The 23,950-nt window shown below is 31.7% G+C and overlaps 1 protein-coding gene across 1 annotated transcript in view; it reads left to right on the top strand.

Moving 5' to 3' along the window:
- Window positions 1-902: 902 nt before the first annotated feature.
- Window positions 903-23,950, top strand: part of LOC143233378 (cilia- and flagella-associated protein 36-like) — a 28,229-nt gene continuing 5,181 nt past the window's right edge. The window contains exons 1-7 of the mRNA XM_076469568.1: window positions 903-1,108; window positions 2,081-2,145; window positions 3,095-3,202; window positions 9,418-9,614; window positions 10,187-10,283; window positions 18,150-18,399; window positions 23,388-23,438. Coding sequence (XP_076325683.1) covers window positions 1,003-1,108; window positions 2,081-2,145; window positions 3,095-3,202; window positions 9,418-9,614; window positions 10,187-10,283; window positions 18,150-18,399; window positions 23,388-23,410 — 846 coding nt within the window. The 5' untranslated portion in view covers window positions 903-1,002 and the 3' untranslated portion in view covers window positions 23,411-23,438. The remainder of the gene's footprint in view (window positions 1,109-2,080; window positions 2,146-3,094; window positions 3,203-9,417; window positions 9,615-10,186; window positions 10,284-18,149; window positions 18,400-23,387; window positions 23,439-23,950) is intronic.

Genomic DNA, 23,950 nt, shown 5'->3' with positions numbered 1-23,950 from the left:
AGAAAGGTTTTGATTAGTGTTTGGTGGGATAAAGGTGATGTACACTTTGAGTTGTTACTGCCAAACCAGACAATCACTGCTGAGTTATACTGTCGTTAATTGGATTGACTGAACACTAAAAAAAAGAGAGAGAGACCTGTTTTAGTGAATCGGAAAGGGGTCGTTTTCCACCATGACAATGCACGTTCTCACACCAGCAAAATCACTTCCAGAAAAACTGAAGAGCTTGGCTTGGAAAAACTTACCCATCCCCTTTATTTCCCTGATCATGTCCATTCAGATTACCATCTTTTCAGAAGCTTGCAATATCATCTGAATGAAAAACAGTTTACTTCTATGGATGAGTTTAAAAAATAGCCTTTGTATCTTTTTTTTTTTATCTCAAAACCACGCGAGTGCTATCTGCGCTAGTCGTCCCTAATTTAGCAGTGTAAGACTAGAGGGAAGGCAGTTGGTCATCACCACCCACCGCCAACTCTTGAGCTACTCTTTTTACCAACGAATAGTGGCATTGATCGTCACATTATAACGCCCCCACGGCTGAAAGGGCGAACATGTTTAGTGCGACCGGAATTCGAACCTGCGACCCTCGGATTGCGAGTGGAGTGCCTTATCCACCTGACCTTGCCCGCCTGTGTGATGTTGAAAATATTTTGAGACGTTGGCAGACTGTAATTGAAAGTGATGATAAATACATAATTGAGTAAAGTTGTTATCTGAGTTCTTTTTTCTCCTTTTTAATCTTAGTGTTACCAAATACATTATTTATGTGATGATTTGATATTATGTACGTGTAAAACACAACAGATATTTTTACACTATATACATGTATATATGAGAGCCTGTCTTGGACGTTATTGTGTCAAATCCCCATAGCAACCAAATGACTCCTAGAACGTACTTATAAACAAAAGACAGCCGCAACGAGAACGCATTTCTGTTTGGCACTTATTTGTTATTAAAAGTCTTAACTTACGTTAGATTTGAATACATTTAATAGTAATGGCAGATGAACAGTTAAAATGGATTTTTGATTCACTAATCAAGTTTTTGAAAGATCCGATATGGAATATTCCAATTCAAACTTTCCTTGAACAGAAGTCAGCAGGTAAATAACGCTCTATTTATGTCTAACTTACACTTTTGTAAGTTTGTAAGTTAGACTCACAGTGGCATCCTGTAGATCGAGTGTGGACTTATATATTTTCCCAGCTGTAGTTTTGATGTGGATATACATACAAACTATAGCTGCGACCATTGATTAGGGCATTAGTTTAAAATTATTAGTTTGCGTAAGCAAATATTTCAACTTTTTCTTCCTCTGTATATTTCCTCAGCACATTAAACATATTGGTATAGCCCCGTATCAATTAATATATAGGGAATTGTATAACTGCTAATACAATATAGATTTATGGGAGTGCACTACAGTTTTACGAGTGATCATTGTAATTTCTTTTATTTTTAAATATACCCCCGCTAGTACAGCGGTAAGTCTGCGGATTTACAAGCTACAATCAGGGCTCAGCAGGTAGTCATATGTGGGTTTGTTATAAGAAAAACACAAAAAAACACTTATTTTTAAATAAAAGTCTAGTAGTATTAGTGGCAATATAAAGACATTTTTACGTTTTGGTCTAGATTTAGTTTAATAATTTATGTAATGTTTAATGTTGTTTTACACACGTATATATATATATGCTCCTCATTGGCTCAGCGGTATGTTTGCGGACTTAAACGCTAAAATCCGCGTTTCGATACCCATGGTGCAAAGAGCACAGATAGCTCTTTGTGTTTAATTCCAAAACAACGTATATATATGTATATAGTAGTTAATATTAGTTTGACTATTTGCAAACTTCTGCATAAAAATGTTATTAAAGTGCATTAATTTGTTCATTTAAAACATTTTAAATTCTATCACATTTTATTGAACTTTCAACATAAAAAGCAACGTTCGGTGGTAAACTAACTGTTTAGTTTCTGAGTAGAATAAACAAATGTGTGCAAAGTTATGGCTTTGCATCACGTATCAATGAAATTGTACATACTTTTATTTGAACTGGAACTGTTGTTTTAGTATTTGAACCAGGAACTGAAAATGAAGATGAATATAAGAAAATCCATGAAGAATATAAAAATTTGGTAAGTAGTGAAAAACAAATGATGAATTCATACTGTTACTTTATAGGGTTACAGGACAACAATTTTTAAGCTAATCATATGATTCATATTAATTAATGATGTTAAAGATGTACATCATCATCATAAAATTAGCTTGTTAGTTGTTGCAACTTCCTGAATACTATAAAAAATACCAGCAACACTTATGATTCGTTATTTGATTTATTCTTGACAAAATAAAATTTAAATAAAAAATTTTCCTTGTCAGTTGTTAAAATTTTTGACTGAAAATGTTTGCAAATGTATATGTACTTTTTGATAGTGTTTTTAACTGTGTGATTCAGTAGATTCTTTTTGTATTATTTAGTGAAAAACAATGTCATTTTTAGCCATATAATGATAACAAATTATTTTATTTATTTACTAACCTTTAATACAAGCTATATTCCTTGAAGGTCTCCTCAGGGCACAGTTGTAAGTTTGAAGGCTTACAATGCTAGAAATAAGGTTTTGGTGAGCACAAATAGCACTACTGTGTAGTTTTATGTTTAACCATGAACAAACAATCCGTGAAGGTCTAAATTCACAAGCTGTGTTTCAGTGGAAACTGCAATACTGATGTTATACACATCTAATTTATGAATAAACTTGTAGAACCTGACTGTTAATAGTTGTGATATTATTACTACTAACACTGAACTAAATTACTCATAGTTGTGATAACTTTTCTTCCATTGCAAAACTACTAGTATTCGTATGTGAAACAAATAGTTTTTCAAGAATTTGTTTTGCTGAGCAAAGGGTAGTCGTTTTTAAGCTGGGTTGGTTGGTAACATGAAAGGTAAGGAGGCTTTTTATAGTGATTTAAATATAAAAGTACCCCTGTTGTTATTCTGTTTACATATGTTATTAAATATACATTTACCTTAAGGGTGTATTCTGGAGTTTTTTACATTTGTTTTTCTTTTAGGTGGACTTTATGTTGGGCAGCCATATGGAGGACTTGGGTATTAGTCCTGAAACGTTTGAACAAGCCTGTGGGAAAGCTGATGGAGCTATCCATTCACAGTTTCAGCAGGTAACAAGTTATATGAAACTTTTAAGTACACAGACTTACAGTTCTGTCAGTAAAGTAACAAGAAGTACTGTTAATTTATCAGCTTTTGTGTAAAATGGTGATTGCTCTAAAACTCTGAAAGTTTCAAAAAGTCAGGTCAAGTGTTGTTGTTTTCTGTCAACTTAATTTGTTGGTGTTTAAAACACCAACATTATTTATCTAGACATAACTAAGAACGTTACTTATTATTTTTGCACAGTACCAATTTCTGTAAATTTTACTAGGTTGTTCTCTGTTGTGCATCAAACTCAAAGCAAAAGATTAAGCACTGTCGTTATTTGTGATAACATTACTTGCATAAACTGATTCTTTGTCCTTGCTATTCAAACAGTTCTGACAAATTACACTTCTGTTTCATATAAGATGTAACTTCAGGGCTGTGGAACAACACAAAATATCACCCTAAAGATACCTGTTCTAATACTTATTTTATAATCAGCACCCAGTAATATACAAAAGTGATAAACGTGCAATATGTATCGTATACAAACTTATGAAAATATAATAATGTGTATGGGATAGTCAATAGAAACTAAAGTATAATGTGTTAATATTACATTTACACAATATTACATATAACAATGACTAATCCATTACACATAGATTCATTTCATTTTATCCTAAACAGTAGTAAGTTATATCTAGTCAGTTAACACATATTAACATTTAATGTGAGATTAAAATCCCAAGTAATTTACTGGTTATCTTCTCTGCACTTCAACACTTCTCATAACATTTAACCTTATCACAGCTAATAGCAAGCTTATCGTGGAATTTGATTCATAACAATAGTTATTTTAATAAAATTTGATACTAAAGTGTTCCTTTTTGATATACATTAGCTTACAAATAGACTGTAGGCATTTGATTACCTTACAGTATCATCACAAGAAAAGGTTTGAAAGATCTTATCATTACCACATATATGTAACTAAACTGATATTATAAATAATGTAACTTCAAGTGTTCATTTTCAACTGGATATAAGAATAGCATTCTCTGGAAATTTGTGTTTTATAAAACTTTGGTTGCATTTGAAGCTCTGAGCCCTTGTTGCAGTGGATGAAAAATAGTTATCTTATGTTTCAATTCTAACTTTCAGTTACAGTTAAGAACATTCTTAATTCAACAGAATTTTTATCTTCTGCACTGATATGAATAGTAATAAGTGTGACTGAAGTAAAAAAACAGAATTATCCCAGCCCTGTTTGCTGAAAATGCACTAGGTAGGTGTACTTCAGCTAAAAGTATATAAAGGATGGTTTCCATTATCTGGAAGATTCTATCTCTGATTAGAAAGAGAGTTTTCACTGCGACCCTAAACATTTCTAAAGTGATATCTACTTTCATAAGGAATTGACTTGTATAAATATATATGTATTTGTAAACAGTGTAGAAAAACTTATTGTTATACTGTCATTATAAGTTATTGATATTATTGGTGAATCCTAAATTATTTTAAAATATATTCTTTTTGGGAACAGAAGTGTTGGAAGTTTATTGAATTAAGATTAAAAATAGAATACTTACAGTAAGTTTTGAATTTGGTAACTTGATGATTGTGAAATTTTTAGTGTAATATAGTATATAGGCTGATGTTTCAGAAATTAGTGGAATGTTGAATTTGACTGGTTTGGAAAACAATCTTTATAGATCTAAAGAATTGTTAATGTGGCAAACATCCTCACCAGTATTTTCACTCTAATAATTCAGATTTCAAAGTTTCATTCTCACAATTTGATGGACAATAGTATTTTATCCTAATTCTGAAATTTTATGGAGAACCTTTTATAAACTCGGTAAAAGTTAACAGTGACAAGAAGAATGTGCTTTTACATGAAATTTGTTTTACTAAGAGGTCTTAAGTTTAACTTACCACACTAACTCCAAGATATTTACTCTACTAAGCTTATTTCACCATTATGAGATTTGTTTTAATATCAGTGTTTCTTTCTTGTTTAATGAAGATACCAGCCATGCTTTCAATATCTAAAAGGACTTTTAAGTTTTTAAATGTAAAAGTTTTGGTATGTCAAGAATATTAAAGGAAAAGAAAAATTAGTTCATTCCTAATTGCAGAAGAGTTGTAATAGTTTAATTATAAAAGTATTTAGTTATCAGTTAGAAACTTTCCTCTTCCTTGACATAATTTATTCCAACAACTTGGAAATGATGCATTTTATCACTTTCACCAGTGAGGAATAAAATATATTGTTTAATATTAAGTCACATCTTATTTTTTTTGTTATTTAAATAGTTTACATATATATTTTTGATGACACTAGGTTTTATCTTTTCTTATATTTTAAATTGTTAATATGTTCAAAATTCTTTCACTCAAACAAATCTCACAATTGAACTCAATCAAGCCTTTAATGTTTTCTAATTTAACAGTAAATATTATCACTTATATGAAAAGATAAGTTAAAATCATGACATATATATGTAGACTTCCAATACTTTTTTACTTTCTCATACACAAAACTATCTCAGTCTTATTTCTGCCCTCCAAACATTGCAGTAATCTATATAATTTATTAGGTTCACTCCATTGAATATGCACATATCATGTGATTATTCTCCATCAATATAATTGCACTATCTATACTGATGTAGCTAGCTCTCTCTGCTAATCCTGCTCAATTCTCACTTTCTCAGTTGGCAGAGATTTATTTAGACATGACTTTTTTGCATGTGATTACCATTTATAATTGTGATTATTTGCCTGACTGAGATCTCAATGTGATCCTTTATGCCATTTTTTGTTATCCCTTTGAACATTTTTTAGCATGTTCCATATATCATTTCTCCCTCAAGACTTATTTCCTTTTATTCTCACTTGCAGATGTCATTGATCAGATATTTCAACTATTAGTGTTACCAGAATCCTCTACCATTCCATTTACATCATCTCTGTATCTGGAACAGCTCTTTTTTTCTAAGACTTATGCTATTCGTTAAAGACGTTTAGCTTTTTCACTTTTTTCTTATGTTACATCTCTCACCTGTATACCTATTCTGATCCAGATTGGCTTTTTTGTCCAGTCTGCTTCTTATGGTGTCATATGAAACATACTGACTCTTTTTAGATTCCACATTCCCATCTTTTCCTTTCCTGGAATTCATCTGTTTCCCTTGGTTTATCCCCTATCACACTAATTTTTTGGGGTTCAGCAACTTATTCATCATCAATTTTGTCATATTATCATGCCTTTGGCTGCTCATTTTTGCCATCCATTAAAGGAGATCATTCAGACTGGAATGTGGACTACTTCCAATACATTCTTCACTCATTATCTGCATTACCTGGAAGTATCTTCCTCAAGTGGATATCATCTTCCTCCTGTGGTGATTCTATACACATCTGTTCACCTCTAACTGGGGGAAGTCTTTTCCCATCATTTTGTTTGTTTTCTTTTCAGAGACTCTCTCTATTTTACCACTTCTAATTGGTTGCCTGGTCAGGTGTGCTTTGCCTCAACTTTGTTCTCTTTACTGGTTGTACCATAATGTTCACTGTAGAGATGGGGTGCTCCACAAGACCAGTGGTGGCATGCCTAGTGGTATATGTATATCTTTTTTACTATCCATAAGTTTCCATTGTGGACCATCACTCATAGACTTTTGTAAGTAAAGCAGAAGGGGATTTCTGTCCACTTCTGCCAATCCATTGATTGAATAAACTGGGGACATTCTACTTTTCAAAATAGGGAATCTTAAACACTCATTACAGTTTCTCTAGTGTGATGTTCCTTTGGACTCTCTATTGCATTCACTTCCTCCATTTTCCTCCAAGTGGAGGAAAGGAGTCCTTATCACTTTCAAGTTCCCAGTCACTGGGATGGTTGACCATGGAGGTTTTCTCCTGAGTGTGTTGTAGAATTTTAACTTATCATTTGTCTACTCAGTGATAAGAGCACAAAGCTGGTTTCCCAACTTCCATTTCCCCTGGGTTTTTATTCACAAGTGGAAAGTTGTTGGTTGAAGAAGGACCAACTTATGTAAGATCCTCCTTGTAATACCAGGTTTGGGATGACACTGCCTTGTTTCTAAGGTTATGTGCAGTAGTAGTCCCCCTTCCTGTTAACTCCTGTTGCAAGTAATTCCTTCCTTGCTCCTTTAGCTGAGTACAGGTGACTCTGTCTGCCTCATATTACTGGAAACAGGACATATGTACACAGTTCCTATGGCTGAAAGAATGCACCATATCCTTGTAATTCCAGATGCAAGTTGTGTCTTCCCTGTTGTTATGAATGAATTGAAGCAATGCCATGAAACTGTAATTCTGAGTTTGTTTTGTTGTAGTCTTGTGTCAGCTGAATGCTAACTTTCCTTTTGTAATTTCTGTTGCTTGATGTATGACATTTTGTTTATTTATGGTTTGGGTTCATGTGTATCTGTATCATTGTCCATAAGCCATATTTGCAACGTTTATGTTATCCTGTATCATTTTTTATCAAACTGATCTTCAATCTCTTAAAGCTAAGGATGAGTTGTTGAACCTCATCTGTCCAGGTAGGGTTGTGTGTGTTTATATATATATAAAGTCAGGTTGTTTCCTAGTATGATTTGCACCTTTCAGAATGAATTACACTTGTGCACATCCTTTTTTTTTCTACCTACATCAGCTTCATTTCCTTCTTTCAAAAATAGTGCAGTGCTCCATGTATGTGCTTCATTTCAGAGCACATCTGTTCACTCTGAGCAATTACCTTCCACTTATTTTCAATGATGTGCACCTTCAGTGGCCTCTCCACCTTTGTATTGATGAAATGGTAAACTTTTACAGTTTCACACAGGTTGAGCTGTTAATGTTTATCCATGTCATCATGGATAAAGGAAATTAGGACAAATGAAGTTATATACAAACTATTTTTTCCATAATTGAAAATATTACACATATTGATGATATTTTGAGAGTATCTTTCTTTTCAAAAATAAGTTTTGAAAGTTTTTAAATTACATAATTACTTTTAATAAGACATATCACCATTTCTTACACATCTCTTTAAATTCCCTGACATATATTAATAGTTATAACTGATCTACAAACTTTGGTTAATTGCAAACCCATTGGTTTGCACTTTTATTTGTGGGAACCACTTCTCAGTCAACTTAATACTCAAAGTATTGAAGGTGACATTGCATATGCAGTAATCAAGACATCTTTTGAACAAAATTTTAAAACTTAAGAGTTCTTAACACAATAGAAGATATCCACTCAACACTTTAACAATGTTGTATTTTATTTGTATAAAGAAATCCTAATCCACAGATCAATAATTGACATTTTCTACAATCTAGCATTTCACTAACCTTATATTTTTTTAACCAAATGCCCTTACAGTAATAACTGATATCTTCTGGAATTGAATGCAACTTTCCCGGTTTACCTTATTCTCTCTATTTTTGTAGTGTTAAGAGTGAAAGATAATGCTTTAATAAAAAAAAACTGCTTACATCCCTCTGTTCAAATGCCACTTTTCTTTCTTACCTTTTGTATTTGTTAACTATTTTAAAGTTTACAATCATATTTGCAGAAGTTAGTAATATTTTTTAAATTGTTTAGATCTCTTTATTTGTATTACCATGTGGTTTAAATGATAATGTTTCATAAAAGTAACATAATATTTTTCTGCAATGTTTCATACTTTTTTGTATTTTGTGGTAAACTCTGTGGCCTTACATCTAAAACTGCAAGTGCATTTCAACCTACATCATTACATTATCTATGTTAAAAGTTAAGCATCTGGGCTTGAGAAAGATAGGATACTGAAGATGTTATTTTATTAATCAAAATATTTCTGCTAAATGTGCATGTGTATACTATACAGCAGTATACATATCGATGGACTCACCTCACCCAACTTAATCCCTTGGAAGGATCACTTTGTGTGTGTGTGACCAGAGTCCAATCTAAATAACATTCATTCCTAACTCATAAAAGTCCATTTGTAAAATACACAAAATTTACATTTTCAGAATGTGATTTTATTTAATTTTTGTCAAATTTATTAGTTTAGTATATCCTTTTGCTTAATAAAATTAGTGTTTTATGTAAGGATGGGTAAATATTTTTTCCTGATTGCTTTAATAGGCACATGTGTGTTGTTAACATATTTTGATGTTTACTGTATGCTATTGCAGGGATTGATACTAAGTTAGATACATTTCAGAGCCTCTTTGAGCAAGTCTCTGCAGCAGATGATTATGAAATTTTTAAACGAATGATGATGCAAAAGAACATTGAGCTTCAGCTACAAGCATTAGAAATACTTGCACATTACCATGGTGTTGTCATCAATAGCCTTGTTCCAGATACCAGTTACATTCCAAGCAAGGAAGAAGAGGAAATCATGGAAGCTATTATCAAGTACTTTGTGTATCTTAATTGTTAACCATTGGTCACATTCTTTACCTTAACAGATGCCTCTAAGTTAAAAAATGCTATTTTTTCATCCATTACTTTACTCATTTACTTTTTTTTTATTGTACATTGCAGAACCATTTCTTAACATTTTGATTCTAATAAGAGCTACTATTTGTGCAAGTGGACATTACTAACTGAAACTTTGTGCTGGAAATGAGCATTAATATAAAAAGAGCAAATATAAATAGTGTCATGAAGTCATCTCTTATTGATGATGTCATGATACCTTGCACTGTTGCTGAATTTGCAAAGGAAATTAGGTATCTGTTTCCTTGTATGTTTAAATCTGCATTGCAATCAGAAAACAGAGAATGCAAGAATAATATTCACAAGTGTATGCATAATTGCTTTTAGCAAGCTTTAATGTACGAATAGCATATTAGTAGTTTATCTAAATGTTTAAGGTAATCCTATGAAATAAAAAGTACATAAAAGCTATTAATAAATGAATTATTTTTATTATATTTTTTATGCTAGAAAATCGTTGGAAGAGAATAATGCTCACATGGACCTAGTAAAAAAGAATATCTGATAAAAGCCCTTGAAGCTACAGTAATTGAAAAAACTCGACTGGAGAAGGAGCGAAAAAGAGAAAACGAAATGGTGGAAAAGGTCAGTCACATATAAATTAATACGTACTTACTAAGAACATAAAGCCATAAGTTGTAGAAGGGAACTGTTTTTTTGTTTCAGAGAAGTATCTTTGAGCTGAAATATTTGTTTGTTTTCCAAAAACATCAATGCAAATATAGTAAAATCAGAGGTGAAATTGTCAAAACAAAAGTTAGAGGTAATCAGCTGGTTTGAAAAAGAAAATAATGATCAATGCGTATACATAAAAAAATCACAAAGTAGCTAAGTCCTGGTATCAGTACCACTTTAAAAAAATTCTGGTATCCAGAGGTAGATTTAAGCCTAAATGTCTAGTCAGCTAAAAAAAAGAGGAAGCCTAGTGGGCTCTATTCATAACAATATTATACATTAGGCAAAAGCAGTTAGGGGCCCAGTCAACTTTAGTTGACCATAATCTCTCCCCCTTTTGGTACTCAGAATTTCACATCGATGTAAAATACATAATTTTGTTGTTCTACAGTTTTATTACTAACAATAAGATAAATTTTAGTATTGGTTTATTGTCTAATGTTAAAGGTTAAATGAAAGGGGTAAGTGTAAAAGTAGTGTTAATCTTGCTCTTGAAACAGATTGTTTCATTAAAAAATGTGTCTTTTGTGCCTTCCATGAATGTAGTTTTTGAACAGTGTTTCAAATTAATGTGAAGGCACTTGTCTTTAAAACAATAAATTGCCTTATTGACATAAATTAATGTTAATTCTTTCACATAACTTTCAAAAATTACACAAAATATATGCTCATATAATACAAACCAATTTATAATAATAGAAGTTTCTCCAAAGTATGTTTTTACATTTATAGAAAATAATATTAATTATTTTTCTGATACAATGTATCAGATCTTTTCATATTTTCTGTGTTTACTTTTAAATAAAGTAATAATGATTGTAATATGAAAATGTTAGATATATCATATTCACAGTGTAGTGGTTTTTATATATTTTCCAAAATCTGATATAATTATTGTTCTGTACATTAAAGTAAACATGAAATAGGCCATTGGTTCCATTTTTGTTTTGTTTTTTACTCCATGGACTGCCAAAACTTAAATTTTAAAAAGCATTCAATATAGACTGTTAGAAATATATGAGCTTGTACTACTGTATATGATCCATTAGTAAGAAGTATGAAGACAGTTATACACATGATTGGAGTAACGCGTATGAAAGAATGTAGAATTACGCATTCACTGTATATTTCTGTGTACTGGCAAAACTAAATCTGTGGATCACTAGTACATACTAAATGTTTCAAAACACTACCACATATTTGATAAATGTTTTTTCAGTGTTAAAAGGAGATCCCTTAATCTAAACACTTTGTTTATGGGAGAAAAAAAAAATTAAACTTATCCACTCGTGCTGTATTGTTTGGAAGTGATTGTTTTTATTGAAAAACTTTTATTTTAAGTGAAAAATACAATACTTCTAATTACTGTATTATTTTCCAATACATATAAATATTTGTGTCATTTTAATTGATACAAATGCTTATGAAATTTTCTAAGTTATGAAATGTGGCACTTTTATTAAAAATTTGAGGTGTTGTTAATTTCATATGTTTTAGCTTGCATGTATATAATTAGCTTTTCACTTTGGTGACTGGTTTATCACAAGCTATAAAATTTAAAGTGTTTCATTTTGCAATCATTGTTTCAGTATTATTAAATAAGATACCTAAATATATTCTATATTTAAGGTTTTTAATTTATTAAATGCATCACTTGCAGTATTAATTATTCTGTTTCATTATTTATGGTATGACATTAGATTATCTGGTCATACTCTTATAAAGCTACTCAGTAGTTTTACATTTCTATGTTATATTTATTTGACATAAATCCTTGTTTTCCTGTAATTCATACTTGAAACTGTCAGTATATGGCAAAACTCTATAATTACAAAATTGAGGATAAAGAAGACAATTTTACATTTCACAAATACATCATTTATTCACAACCATGATTTTGACAATAAAAGCCTCGTTTGATAATGCCTTTACTAGCAAAATCATGGTTATGAATAATTGATGTATTTGTGAAACATGCAGTTGTCTCATTTTTCCTCATTTGTGTCATTATCTTTTTTATTATTGTGAACTATAACATTTTTATTGTGTGTCTTATTTCTTGTTGAACCATTTCTAAAAACAATATTTATTTCTTTATTTATGTTTTTTTATAAAGGGAGTTTACACCAGCTGACTAAACTTTTTAAAAGGTTCAAATGTTGTGGATCCCTATTGTACATTTTTTTATGTCTCATATCATTTGTTCAGTACAGTTACGTATTGGTTTTGAGGAACTAAATTATTTCGTCACAAGTGCGCACTCTTATTACTTTTGAAGATGTTATTACTACTTATTTCTTGCTTTTCTATTATTCAAAACTTAAAATGAAGTACTAAGTTGCATTATGTACACCTGCTCACATTTATGTTCAATCCACTAATTGCTGTAGGCTTGATTCATACATAAATAATTATTTGTTTATTTAATTTCATACAAAGCTACACAAGAGCTGTCTTTGCTACCCTCATTCAGCAGTGTAAGACAAGAGGGAAGGTAACTAGTCATCATCATCCACTGCTAATTCTTGGATGACTCTTTCACCAATTAATAGTGGGATTGGCTGAAACATAATAATACCCTTATAACTAAAAGGGTGAGCATATTTGGTGGTATGGGGTTTTGCACGTGTGACCCTCATATTAAAAGTTGAGCTTCCTAACCACCTGGCCATGCCAGGCTTACATAAGTAATTGCTTTATTGTTTTTTTTTCTATTAATATTTCTTCAACTGTTTACTCGTCTGGAAGCACAATCACGGAGTACACAACACATAAAGAAAGTGATCATATACATAATTCATTTTTTATTTGGCATTGTAGATGAAGGTCATAATATGAAATATATTTTGATATTATCTTCTAAATAATCTGATATTAGCATTGTTAATCTGGAAGTGTTGTAAAAATTCATAATTGTTCACAAATAGTTTTAAGTAAATTATGTCTCAAAGCTTGAGCTACAACTTTATTAGGCATATTTAGTGAAAACATCCTGATAGGCTTTCATGGAATGCTTTTATAATTCTCCTGTATTTATAAAACTGATTTATGCCATTCCAAAAGAATTACAGTCAAACTGATATTAAAGATAGACGTGTTTCATATTCGGCATCTACATGATTTGATAAATGTGCCTGATTGTGCTGCATATACTTTTGATTTAATTTTCTCTCTACTAACATATTGCTTTTGTCAGTAAACAAGGAGTTTTTATCTTTAGTTGTTTGATCTGATGTACTACAAAAATACAAACTATGTATGGATATTTACTTTGTTTATTAAACCGTAATAGAATTATAATATCAAAGCTACAATAAATAATAAATGCCTACTTTTCTCATTAAAACTTCTCACTACCATAAAAGCTTTTAATGTTTTAATTCTGTTACACTAAAATGTTTTTTCTTGCACTTTTACAGTGTTTAAACTGCAGCTCATCTGTGTGATATTTAATCCAATATAAAAAATAACAGACTTCTAGCTGACAAATCTTGTTTTGATGTTTTTTTAGAATATTTTAAATAATTACTGCAGTTAATCTGTAGTATCATTGAAACAATTTCCTAGGAATTTGAATATTTAAAATAGATTCCAGTTATTTTTATATTCATTACACATTACAACTTTTTGGCGTAATTTTAACTGAGTTAACAGTATGTTGAACTACGTTATGCTATTAGGTTGCATGAAATTAAGTTTTTCATTGAGAAAAATGAATGCCTTCTTTGTTTTAAATACTGTTAATATAAAACCTCAGCTAATCAGTCTCGCAAAATAGTTATTATCGCTGTCTGTTATCAACATAGAAACTGTATTGTTTGATACGTACTGATAGCTGTACATCCAACCACTTTCCCATATTGTGTATTCTGTCAATTATTAAAAGTAATAGTTATATATTTTTCTTTTCAAGGCCACTCGACTCGTAATCTGAGGGTCGCAGGTTCAAATCCCCATCACATCAAACATTCTTGTCCTTTCAGCCGTGGGGGCATTATAATGTGATGGTCAATCTCACTATTCATTGGTAAAAGAGTAGCCCAAGAGTTGGCAGTGGGTGGTGATGACTAGTTACCTCCCCTCTAGTTTTACACTGCTAAATTAGGGATGGCTAACACAGATGTCTCTTGAGTTGTTTTGCACAAAATTCAAAACAAATCAATCTTTTCAAGGCTATAATAATATATATACATGAGTAAAAACAGACCAGAAACTCCAGCAAGTAATATTGAAAAGGATGATACCCCAATTGTGAGCAGAATTTTGAAGTATCACACTGCACAACAATGTTTTTGAAAAGTTTTTGCTGATTGTGACAGGTACCTGGTGGGTATGGACAAATATAGTTTTGGTTTTGCTTCATCACGTATGAACTCTGAGAAATAGACAGTTAACTGTTTACTGGCAATAACATATTTAATTGCGTTTATGTTTCTAATACGCTATTAAGCTCAACATAATTAAAAGTGTTTTGCTCCTGATTTTTGTTTGTATTCAATGTCCGGTGCATCACGTTGCAGTGTCCAACAGTAGTCAACAAGCATTGATGGATTTCAGTTGCCCTGATATCGTTTTTTCATTGTAGTAATATTGTTGTGAAACTGAAGATTTCGATGAAATGGTACGTGATGGGCAAATTTAGATGTGGTTTTCATGATCAGCAGCCAAAAATCTATAAGGAACACCCAACAGTGTTCAAGAAGCACAAACTTTGTTGTGCAGTATAATTTATATTGAATCTCTCTTAAACCCACCAAATCATGTTTGATTAGTTGTTTTTTGATATATCATGTATTTTCTAGTAGCCTAACATCAGATATCTAGAAACATTCATGCACAGTCATCTAGTTGAATGTAAGAGCAAAGTATTTAATATACAGCAAGTAGAGAACTTGTTGTAGTAAATGTAGTACGTGGCTAAATGCTGATTGTCATGCAATAGCCAGTGGCACATATTAAACATTTTTCATTGGTGATCAGAATTTTGAAAACTTGTCTTTAAAATATAACTGCAGCTAATATTGAAATACGCAATAACTCTCCACTTAATCTTACTTGTTTATCTGTATCAAAAAGTGTTTGGATATGTGTGTGTGTTAAAGTGGTCACTTTAGTTATTTCAATATTATATTGGTTAGCCTACTAGAGGATTTCTAGTTGCTTATTTAGAAAAGTGCAAAGTTTAAGAACATGGTAAGGTTTAAGGAAGAACAATTAGGTGTCTGTTCACTGTACATAACTTATGAAAAGGAAGACATTTAACATTATCACACTCCCTAGCTGCTTATTCATAAAAACATAAAAATAGTTAATATCAGTGTCAGTTTATCTAACTTTAGAAGTCACAAATAGTTTGATAAAACTTTTTTTAAAATATTAAAATATTTTTTTTGTATTTTCCATTTAAACAACAAAGAACATTAATACAACTTTTTAATCAATAAAATTGTGAATTTTATCAAGACAAAAATATGGTGCCTGGTCTATTATTCAGTTCATCACTTGAAACAGAGTTAAACTGGTTCTGAGGAATTTCACCCCTCATCATGCTCTGAACACAAACAAGTTAAAATACATACCTAAACATGTAATTTATGACTGTATTTATACTATTTAGATGGTATTCACTTATCATGGTTGATTCTGTATAAATTCCCAATAGAATTTAGATTTTGTAACCATCTTAGTGATATGTCTACTTTTAGCTACATCTGAAACTTTCATAAATAAACAAGTTTAATAGTTAGTAAAATTAATTACAGGTTACATCAGACTTAATAGTTATGAAGGGCACAAGTAAGCTGCACCCAAATAATAATATTTATGTTATTTTAGTTTATAGTGTGACACAAGTTCATGTGATTATGGAAATTATGCATGAAATTGGGAAAGTTATGTTAATTATTTTAATGAAATGGTTTTATAGTATTATTGATCTTTCATTGGCAGGTTCTTTTAAATTGTCTGGTGAAAATAATTTAAAGTTCACTTTACTTACACTATACCATATTAGCCATTAACCATTGTAAGGTTACTTTACAAATGACACATTCAAATCTGTGTAAAAATACCAGGATTAATGTAAGATCAACTTAATTGAACAAAATATCTTAATATACAGGACAGCACACACAAATCCAAATACTTTGCAAAAACACACTGACTAATTCAAACCTCTTTAAAGAAAAAGAAATTCACAAACATTTTACTACTATCTTGTATTTATAACTTAGCTTTAAATGTATGTGAAAAGCTCAACATTAAATTAGAATTTTTCATACCTATCTTAACATTGTCATTAAAACTGCAGCTCCTTCTAGCTGGCAAATTACAACATTAAAAATATAACTTCAACACTGCCCTCTTCCTAGATTATTTAAATTCCTTGGACAATCCTAAAACAAAAAATATAAAATTATACCAAATTGTCCATTCAGAAAGTCTTTGTAGTTGTTTTTTCAGGTCCATTGTTTATGAATGGCATGGTATTTTATGTCTTATTGTCATTGACTGTTCTGTCAGTGTTTTTATATAGTATAGACCTTAGTTTTGTGCCTGGTTTTTGAATAAATTTAGTATTTACTGGAATGTCATATTTTGTTACCTTGTTGGTTATTTTGCTGCTGATGTCGACACTGTAAAAACTACACTGACAAACACCACACCAACATTATTTATAAAATACAATGTGATAACTGCCACACCTTCTATATTGGAGAAACAAGTAGAAAAATGTAAACTAGATTCAAAGAACACAAAAAGTCACCTTCACACGTTTTCAAATACTGCAAATCAAATAAACACAGCATAACCATAAAAACAGCCAAATATTAAATAAAGAAACAAACATAAACAAATGCAAAATTAAAGAAGCCTTACTTACAAAATTAACTCAAGCCCAAAATAAACCAGTACAAAGGAACACCTTTATACCTATATTAATAAATATAATCAAACATCTAAGCATGTCCTCTACATTCCTACACTCAGTTACACAACCCCCTTCAAACATGTGGTCAGTTATCTCTCTCTCTCTTTGTGAACATGGTGATGACTGAAGAAGGTCAAACTGTTGTTCGCTCCTCTACATAAAAATTTTCTTAACCCAAACCAGCCATTTTACACATATATTTTTCTCTACAAGTGGGTTTTCTCATAATCACTGATCAATAACAAATTTGTTTGTTTGTTCTTTACCATTTGCTACAAGTTACTGTTATTTGTACACAGTTGAAGGTAGTTCACATATAGTATTTTCACTGGCAACAGAAATTCACTTGCTGATAAAAATAAACTTAATTGTACATTTTCATGACTAGTCAATTACATTACTGACAGATTGTGACAACTAACTATAATTTGAATATTTCACAAACATCTCAATCACTAAATAAACTGAAACTAAGTACTTCACTGGCACTGTCTACCTCAGCTCAATGCTTCACTTATTTTAGTATTTATAATGTACTCTTGTTTCTACCTCTTTCACAAAGTCTTAGTCATTAAAATTCATGAATATTTTATATATTTAAGGTTATTTTTATAAACTTGTGTGATTTTTTAATGACATGTAACCTCCAAAAATTGTTTAAATTAAAACACTAAAAATGTAGTTTAAACACAGCACTATTCTCCTATTAAATAAATTTTAATAAATTGTTTTGGAAATTTTGGTGTTTTTCTAAACAAAAAATAAGTATGAAAAAATATACAAGTAAATATTTTATTGTCATATGTAGTCTATAAATTAAGCTTGTACAAATATTGATATTTCAGGTAGAACCTCAAGATTTTGAAGCTAGACAGCAATACCTTCGGCAACAGCGTGATAAGCTTTTGGCACTGAAACGTCAGGAAAGAGAGAAAAAACTCTCTAATTATGAAAAGACTTCCACTCAGAAACGACCAAAGTCTTCTCAAGCAGCACGTAGTGTTGTTAGTGAGGGTAATGACATAAAGAATGTTGACCCTCAAACTCTGGCTTACCGTAAATTCTTGGCTGCTCGTCTTAAAGCTGAAGTTATTGGTAAGTAATTCTAGTAAATCCAATGTGGTTCTACCTCTTCTCACAGCTACCTCAAATATTTTCCTGCCCTCTAAGTATTGCTAAAAATGTTTTGATGCTCAGCACATCAGTTTATGTACTCTACAAATTTTGAACATGCACATTGCATGTGACCAACTTCCACCAATAGTGTTGTGCCTCCTATACTGGCACAGCTAGTTCCATCTAGTATTCATACTCAATCACCTCTTTCTTCATTAGCATAGCATCATTTAAATGTACATTTGTTTGCACCTGATTACCATTTACAATTGCACTTCCTTGACATATCAGTCCTTTTTAAGCAGTTTTCTTTTACTGTGTTTTCCATCAGTTCTTTCAACATTTTACACATTTTTATTGTTACCAAATTACACAGTAATTTAGAATGACTTCATGATTCAGTGTATTAACAATGGAAATTTCTGTTATTTTAGACAGTACTTCTTGTACAACTACTCAGACATTGTGTTTGACTTTATCTGCTAAAGAGGTACAGGCATTAATTCACAGGGAGTTACATTCCTGTGTTTAACTGATAATTTGTTTTCCATTTTCAACCTGACAATGTTTTTGAAAATAAGTACAATTTAGGAGAAAAATGTTGAATTCACTTTTTTTGGCATCATCCTATTTTGGTTTGTCATACTGACTGATTGGGTTTGTGAATTCCTTAGGCTGGTGTGCTCATACTTATGTATGGAAAGTTGCAATCTCTTCAACGTTTCTTCCAATTAAATTTGTCATATCACTATGTCTTTGGTTGTACATATTTGCCTTACATTGAAAGAAATTGTTCAGGCAGGAATAAACTACTCCTAATTTCTTCATCTCTCATTATCTGCACTATCTTGCTCTGTCTTACTCAGGTGAATGTTATCTCCTCCCATGGGGATTCTACACATGTCCATTTGCTTTTGAATTGGGTATGTCTCTTCACAATATTTCATTAATATTTTCTCTTCAAAGACCCTCTTTTACCACTACTTATAGGATCCTGATCTGTGGCAAGTGTTACCTGGTCAGGTGTGCTTTTACTAAACCTATACTATATACTGGTAGAGCTGTAACTCATACTGTAGAAATAGGGTGTTAAGCAAGATCATTAGTGGCATGCATAGTGGTAGATTTAGGTACCTGTAAGTTTAACCCAGTGGTAAAACTATCATTCACAGACTATTATGAGTAAACCAAAAAAGGATTCCTGTCCATTCCTACCAATTTTATGAGTGCATGATCATGGACATCTATTGCACTTTCACTAGTGTGACATTCCTCTGGATTCTACAGTATTTATTCTTCCCTCATTTTTTTTTCCAAGTGGAGCACAGGAGTCCTTACTACTGAACAGTTCCCAGTCACTGAGGTATTGGATTAAGGAGGCTTTCTCCTGAGTGTGAAGTAGAAATTTACCTTAAAATACAACCATACATTTATCCATTCATGAAGGAGAAGGCAAAGCTGGGTTCCCTCCTTTCTTTTCTTCTGGATTCTTGTTCCCAAGTAAACCAATTGTCATTTGAAACAGTATCAGATACACAGGATCATCCTTGTAATACTGGGTTTAGGATTATAAATATATATCTCAGAACAGCTGGTATGGGTATTAACACTTTTACTGATAAGGTGAGAACAACATTTCGACCTTCCTAGGTCATCTTCAGGTCAAGTTTATGATTGCACCACCCTGTTCCCACAGTTGAGTACGGTAGAGGACCCCTACTCATTAATTCCAGTTTTAGAAGATTTCCTTCCATGCTCCTGCAGTCAGGCATTGAGGACTTCATCTGCCTCATAATACTAGAATAAAATATATGTACTCTGTTCCTATGTTTTTTGTGTATAAATAGCCTGACATGGCCAGGTGGTTTAGGAGGCTTGACTCGTAATCTTAGGTTTGCTGGTTCAAATTCCTGTCACACCAAATTATGCTCACCTTTTCAGCTGTGGGGTGTTATAATGTGACAGTTAATCCCATTATTTATAAGTAAAATAGTAGCCCAAGAGTTGAAGGTGGATGGTGATGACTAGCTGCCTTCCCCCTAGTCTTACATTGTTAGGGACAGTTAGTGCAGATAGCCCTTATGTAGCTTTGTGTGAAATTTAAAAAAAGCAAGCAGCTTTGTAATCCTAGGTGCAGGATGTCTCTTCCCTGCATTTATAGTTACAGGTATTACCTTGTTCTGACAGTTGAGATGAGGTAACAACACAACCCCATCATGCTGGGTTTGAATTGTTGTACTTCTTGCTGCTGTAGGGGTTTGGGAGTTTATCTAGTTTCAGTTGAGTGTAAACTTCCTCTTTGTAATTCCAGTTGCTTGGCATATGACAATCTGTTTATTTGTGGTTGGGGTTGGTGTGCATATATTTCACGGTCCACATCCTTCTAGCCACAATGTTTATATTACTCTAATTTAATTTTTATTTGGGTTATTCTCAACTTCCTGATGTGAGGATAGATTATGGAACCTCATCTGTCCTGTTGAGGTTGGGTGGATATCTAGCCAAAGCCTAGTGAGGACAGATTGTGGAACCTCATCTGTCCTGTTGAGGTTGGGTGGATATCTAGCCAAAGCCTAGTGAGGACAGATTGTGGAACCTCATCTGTCCTGTTGAGGTTGGGTGGATATCTAGCCAAAGCCTAGTGAGGACAGATTGTGGAACCTCATCTGTTCTGTTGAGGTTGGGTGGATATCTAGCAAAGGCCTAGTGAGGACAGATTGTGGAACCTCATCTGTCCTGTTGAGGTTGGGTGGATATCTAGCAAAGCCTAGTGAGGAGAGATTGTGGAACCTCATCTGTCCTGTTGAGGTTGGGTGGATATCTAGCAAAGGCCTAGTTTTTCTTCTTCATTATACTTCAACAAACTGTCTCCTGATTTGCTGTTTTTCCTCATGTGGGTTTCGAGTTTTCATTCCATAGAGTGGTTCTTTGCCTATGGAAGCCAGCTATTTTTCAGTCTGTTTTGTGTGACAGAGGATGATTCAAACTCTTGCCCTTTTTTACTGTTGATTGAACCTTGTATTAAGCTTGTACACATCCTTTTCTTCCACTCCTGTCAGGATTATTTCCTTCTTATGAGATGAGGAGTATACCTGTTACAGAAGTTGTGCAGTGCCCTGCATATGTGCTTTTGTTTCGTATCCAAACACACTAGTTATCTCTGGGTGATTACTTTTCACATGGTTTCACTGTTAAGCATTTACATAGACCCTTCATGTTTTCAGTGTGTTATTCTAGTTTTGTGTGGGAAGAGATGAGACTGTATCAGATTAACATTTTCTTACACTTAAAAGAAAAAGATACTCATTCTTTTAGACCCTGTCAGTTCTTGGAAGTGAATATTGAGTGAGAAATCAGAGGGAACTAACAATGCCAATATAGGTGAATAGTAGTTACCTGTACATCTTTATTACTGATACAAAATTGATGGGTAATATAGATTGGTGTGCTAAGTGTGATAATATTTTTACCGATGCTTAGAGGGCAGAATGATAGAGATAACTTTGTACGAGAAGAGGCATGTATCTATTGGAAGTACATTGTCAGTGTAAATCTATTTATTTAGATTTTAGTTTCCCATTGTTTTTTCAAGAGAATGCCATATTTTAGGCTTTAACAACAGACAAAGTGTTTCAACATGTTTTCTACCTTTAGCGATACACTTGAATAGGTCTTAACTTTTAGAAGATGAAAAAAAGCAACTCTTACATATTTTCTGTCATCAGCAAGATGACACTGTCGATTTGAAAGATGAAAACTAATGCAAACAATTTTTATGTTAGAAGTTTATCTTTTTATATTGGTATTCAGGAAAAATGTGTGAACATATATTTTGTATCGGTTGACATTCCACTTTATCAAGGCTTGTTTAAATTTATTTGAGTATCTGTACAATATACACTGTAAATATAAATTTTTATTTAAAATAAATAAATTTATTAGGTTTTTAGATAGAATATTTAATATTTTAGTGTACGTATATGAGCATCTTTATTAAGTTAAAATGTTAAACAATACATGACTAATCATATTAAGAGCACTAGCTTTATGGTATTTCTTACATATTTATGTAAGTTTGAGCAAGCTAAATAGCTTATGTGTATGTACTAATGATAAGTTTGGAAGAAAATCTTCATTAACTGATACATTATTCCCTTTACCCATGAATCCACAAAAAAGCTTTCCAGTTAACTGCTCTTGACTGTGTTTTACCTTACTGATATCAATGATGGCATTTTTTGAGTGTGTGTTGATTCATTTATCATCATGGTATATTTCCAACACTAAGCTGTGCAACTGAAATATTCAAAGAGAGAGACTTATAATTAAAACAGAAGTCACATATGTATTTAAGTAAGGTAATACATCTGTGGATAACCTCAACCAATTCTTTCGTATTTCTGTGGATTTTTTTTTTATTTGATGGTATCTTTTACATTAAGCACTGGCAGGTTTTTGTGAATTTTTATTCAAATATTGATATATTTTGTTTCCACCTTTCAATTTTCTTTTCTTCAATAACAGTTGTGTTGAACTATGAACCGTAGATATCATTTGTTGTTGAACTATGAACCCTAGATATCATTATACTGCTTATAAAGGAAATAAAGAATTAAACACAGCTTTTTTTAGTTGTATTGTCTCATTTTAACGTGTAATGAACACTTTTTTTTATAAAAGTGGTAGGAAGCTCTTACAACTTAAGAAAGTATTTCAGAAGTTTATTACAAATTAAAATTGTTTTCTTTTCCTCATGTGTTTTCTTAAATCCCTTTAACTTAAACTATTTTTTAAGTATATAAACAAAATATTGTATTGTATTAAAAAAGAATAAAGATCAAAAACTGCCTTAATTTTCAACTTCAGTAAAACACTTATATAACTATTATCTTTGTTTTTTGTTGTGCAGATGATGTAATGTGATACTCAGAACGGTGATTTTTTTGAAAGTGATTTTTTTCTAACAGATTCTTCAAGTACTACGTTTTAGCTTGTTACAGCTGGATGTTACAGTTTGGGTAAGTTGAAGACAGAATGCATATCTATAATCAGGATAGAACAATTAAGCTTTTAGATGCATACTAGTTCTGGAAGTCAAATAAAACTTAATGTGTGTGGAAATAAAATGTAGAATAATGAATATCAAATACGATATGCATATTTGATGGAAAGCGTAGCAAGAGAACATCTGAAACAGTGCAACTAAGTGTCTATCCTTATTATACATAAACTTAAAGACAGGTTATTGAAAGTTAATTATAAATCAGATATAAATAGATAATCTATAAGAATAATATGATTGCATTTGTCTGTTTGTATCTCCAGAACGTTTCTCATAAATGTCTTGACCAAACATTAAAGATATTATATAATTAGAAATGCCTATGTCTGAGACGTTTGGATTGCATATTGGCTAATCCATTTAGAATTATCTTACCTGTTTTTTAATTAGTCAAACTTTTTGATACAATTAGTATGCTGTGCAATGGCACAATATTGTTGTCATCATATGACAACTGTCTTTCATTTC

This window comes from Tachypleus tridentatus, chromosome 1, assembly GCF_004210375.1.
Source record: "Tachypleus tridentatus isolate NWPU-2018 chromosome 1, ASM421037v1, whole genome shotgun sequence".
Lineage (NCBI taxonomy): Eukaryota > Metazoa > Arthropoda > Merostomata > Xiphosura > Limulidae > Tachypleus > Tachypleus tridentatus.
This window is presented reverse-complemented; position numbering and strand designations above follow the sequence as displayed.